This window comes from Micropterus dolomieu, unplaced genomic scaffold (assembly GCF_021292245.1).
Source record: "Micropterus dolomieu isolate WLL.071019.BEF.003 ecotype Adirondacks unplaced genomic scaffold, ASM2129224v1 scaffold_237, whole genome shotgun sequence".
In the NCBI taxonomy this organism is placed as follows: Eukaryota; Metazoa; Chordata; class Actinopteri; order Centrarchiformes; family Centrarchidae; genus Micropterus; species Micropterus dolomieu.
Genome location: NW_025744229.1, coordinates 32,914 through 35,911, shown reverse-complemented (window position 1 = coordinate 35,911; position 2,998 = coordinate 32,914). Strand labels below are relative to the sequence as shown.

The window sequence follows — 2,998 nt, the reverse complement described above, 5'->3', positions numbered from 1 at the left end:
GTCATCCATTTGTCCAAATTTCACATCTCTTCTTACTTCTAATAAACCAGACTACTACTACTACTACTACTACTACTACTACTACTACTACTACTACTACTACTACTACTACTTCATACGTAATCAACGTAGTGACAAAACGTGCTCTGCAAAGCATTTTATCCATTTGGGCTAATGTAGAAACATGGCGGCGCAACATGGCGACATTTATGGTGTATGTAGACAGAAATGGCTCATTATCTAAGGTAATAAAAACATAACGGTTCATTATTTAAGGTCTTTATATACCACGCAAAACATAGTTTTGTTTATTAAATTGCATTTCTGTCAATAGATCCTCTTAAATATTACACACTGAACATTTAATCTGTACAAAAATATACAAATAATGTAAAAACGATAAGTTATGGTTTTATGGGGGATTGTGTCGAGGAATATTTCTTGGCTGGGCGCAGTGACTTCCTGGAAGTGACTAAACAGACTAAATAATGCTATTTAGTGTGCTTTAGAGGTGCTAGTAGGCCGATTTTCAAACCTTCAAACAGCATTTGGCTGTTTCATCCAAGCTAACCAGTTCAAGTAGCTCTTAGCAGAAAAGTTACTGAAATATCAAATTGTTCCTATATTAATAATAGTGTTGCTACATTTAACTACATGACTCTACACAGCTCCACTATGGACGCTAATAGTGGTCAGTGTTTGTAAGAAGAAAGATTGTCTGTGCTACCATAGTCCTTAATGCTGTTCGTTATATTGAAAAATTGTTGAAACATTTACTAAATTGCAGGCGCAAAGTCTTTAAAGTAAAACTAAAGAAAACATATCTTGGTTAGAATTAAAAGATTTTAGAAGATTCTTACTGCCCCCAAATACAAAATGGTGTTAAAGCCCTACTTTGCCAGCTAGAGAGACTTATGATGACTTCCATCCCATATTTAAAAAACAAAACACAGCAAATTAAGCTGAAATATATTGTAATGTTGTAGTTTATGTTGCTGTTCAGACCAGGTTTGAAATTAAATAGTTCATTCTCACCCATAAAGTAGGAGACCGTCTTGCACATGGCGCCCCCGAAGATGAAGTCCTCCAGGATGTTGGGGATGAGGGTGAATGGCATGCAGAAGATGGCCATCATGAGGTCGCTGACCGCCAGCGACAGCAGGAAGGAGTTGGTGACGGTCCGCATGCGCTTGTTCAGCATCAGGACCACAATGATAAGCAGGTTGCCAAAGACGCTGAGCAGGAAGATCAAAGAGTAAAGCAGGATGCGCAGCGAGTCCGTCTCTGACAGAGAAAGAGAGAGGACATTATAAGATCTGTTTTTCTACATAGTTTGGCTGATCAATTAAAGGAAGGAAACACAACTGAATTACCAAGAACTATACACAGCTTTGAATGAATGGAATGGCGTTGTCTGTCTTCTACAATAGAAATATGAACTTGTTGTGAACTCAGTTCGTCAAAACCTCTGTGTGCCTGTGTGGGTACTTTTTCTTGTAGTCCTGGGAGACAACCAAATGTTTATTACTGGAAACTGCAATAAACAAAGAAGAAAAAGTGGAATAACAAATAAAGGAGGCAGAAGAGGAAGATTGATGCTTTAAATGGACTGGCTGGTTGACAAAAGACAAATGTAGAACATTTTCTTCATCTGTATGCAGTGCTTTTTCTTGGAATCATTCAAGCAAAACCCACACATTATATGACACATGAAATGATAAAGTAAGCAGACGTTGAATACAAAAGTGTAAGAAAACATCGATACATGAAGAGAACAGTCTCAGGTTTGTCACCTGGGAAATGAGGCTCCGGCACATACACAACACCAAAGTCTATTACAAGGCAGAATAACTTTGCATAATCAACATCTTAAATTGTGCTATGTCAATATCTTTCAGCTCGCCCTGTGAACCAGACGATAATTGAAATAAGAAAAAAAGGAAGACATACAACATCAACAGTGCTGCACAGACTGTGTCAGGCGGTAACCTAACGGGAACCTAGCGGGAAAATAACTCAAACTGGAAAAACAAAATCAAAATTAAACTCTTACTATTTGCATCAACAACATTACATTTACATTAAATTTATTTAGCTGGTGCTTTTATCCAAAGCCACTTAAAGTTAGTGCGTTCAACCACGTGTGTACAATTCCAAAATTATAAGAATCATGCAGGAACAACAAATATCAAACACACTCACACACAAGTGCTCCAAAGAAAAAGACATAAAACAGTGCTGAATCACTCAAACACAAATCCATGCATGCTATGCACACTGTATATACTGTCATATCTACCTAGAAAGAAATGGCCAATAAAGCTTATTCTGAGCCTGATTGGCCTCCACTGGATAAACCCACCCCTGCATAGAAATAATAGAACATTTTCCATACCGTGCTATCACCTGACAAATACAAGTAAGAATGAAAGAAACGGTCAACTTAAATAAACGTGTTTCCTTCTTTCAGCCTTGACATACAGCTGAGCATCAGTGAGAGCTGGATTGCCCAGCCAGAGGGTTTTTGGGATGCTCTCTTCACTCACACCGGCCTGTCACAGTAAGTCTGCTTGAGAATTACAGTATCTAACAGGACAAGGTCGGGGCAGGCCATGTGCTGTGCTGACTGTGTCCTCTCATTAGGGACAGTGACATGGGACAAGTCTAAAGGTCTGCAGCAGAGCCTGCAGACAGAGCATCACACATCAGCTTGGAGGAGCACACACACACACACACACACACACACACACACACACACACATAAACAAACAGTACTGTATATTCAGATAATTATCACTCACATGTGGGATTTAAAATGTGTTTTTGTGCCACAGGTAGTGGCAAACCAAGGAAACAATGATGCAATTTTGTTTTGATAATTTCATACGGTCCTCTCACATAGACTTAAATCTCAATGCTTCCTAAATAAAAAACACATGAAACGTAACAGTGAATTGTGGTATTTCAGAAAGTATTTTTTTTGTGTACAGTACAACAA

General features: G+C 38.5%; 1 protein-coding gene across 1 annotated transcript in view; it reads right to left on the bottom strand.

Annotated features, from left to right (window-relative positions):
- Positions 1–1,035: 1,035 nt before the first annotated feature.
- Positions 1,036–2,998, bottom strand: part of LOC123967308 (cholecystokinin receptor type A-like) — a gene marked incomplete at its 3' end in the record, with an annotated part of 17,019 nt that continues 15,056 nt past the window's right edge. Inside the window, exon 2 of the mRNA XM_046043376.1 lies at positions 1,036–1,284. Within this exon, the coding sequence (XP_045899332.1) occupies positions 1,036–1,284 (249 nt within the window). The remainder of the gene's footprint in view (positions 1,285–2,998) is intronic.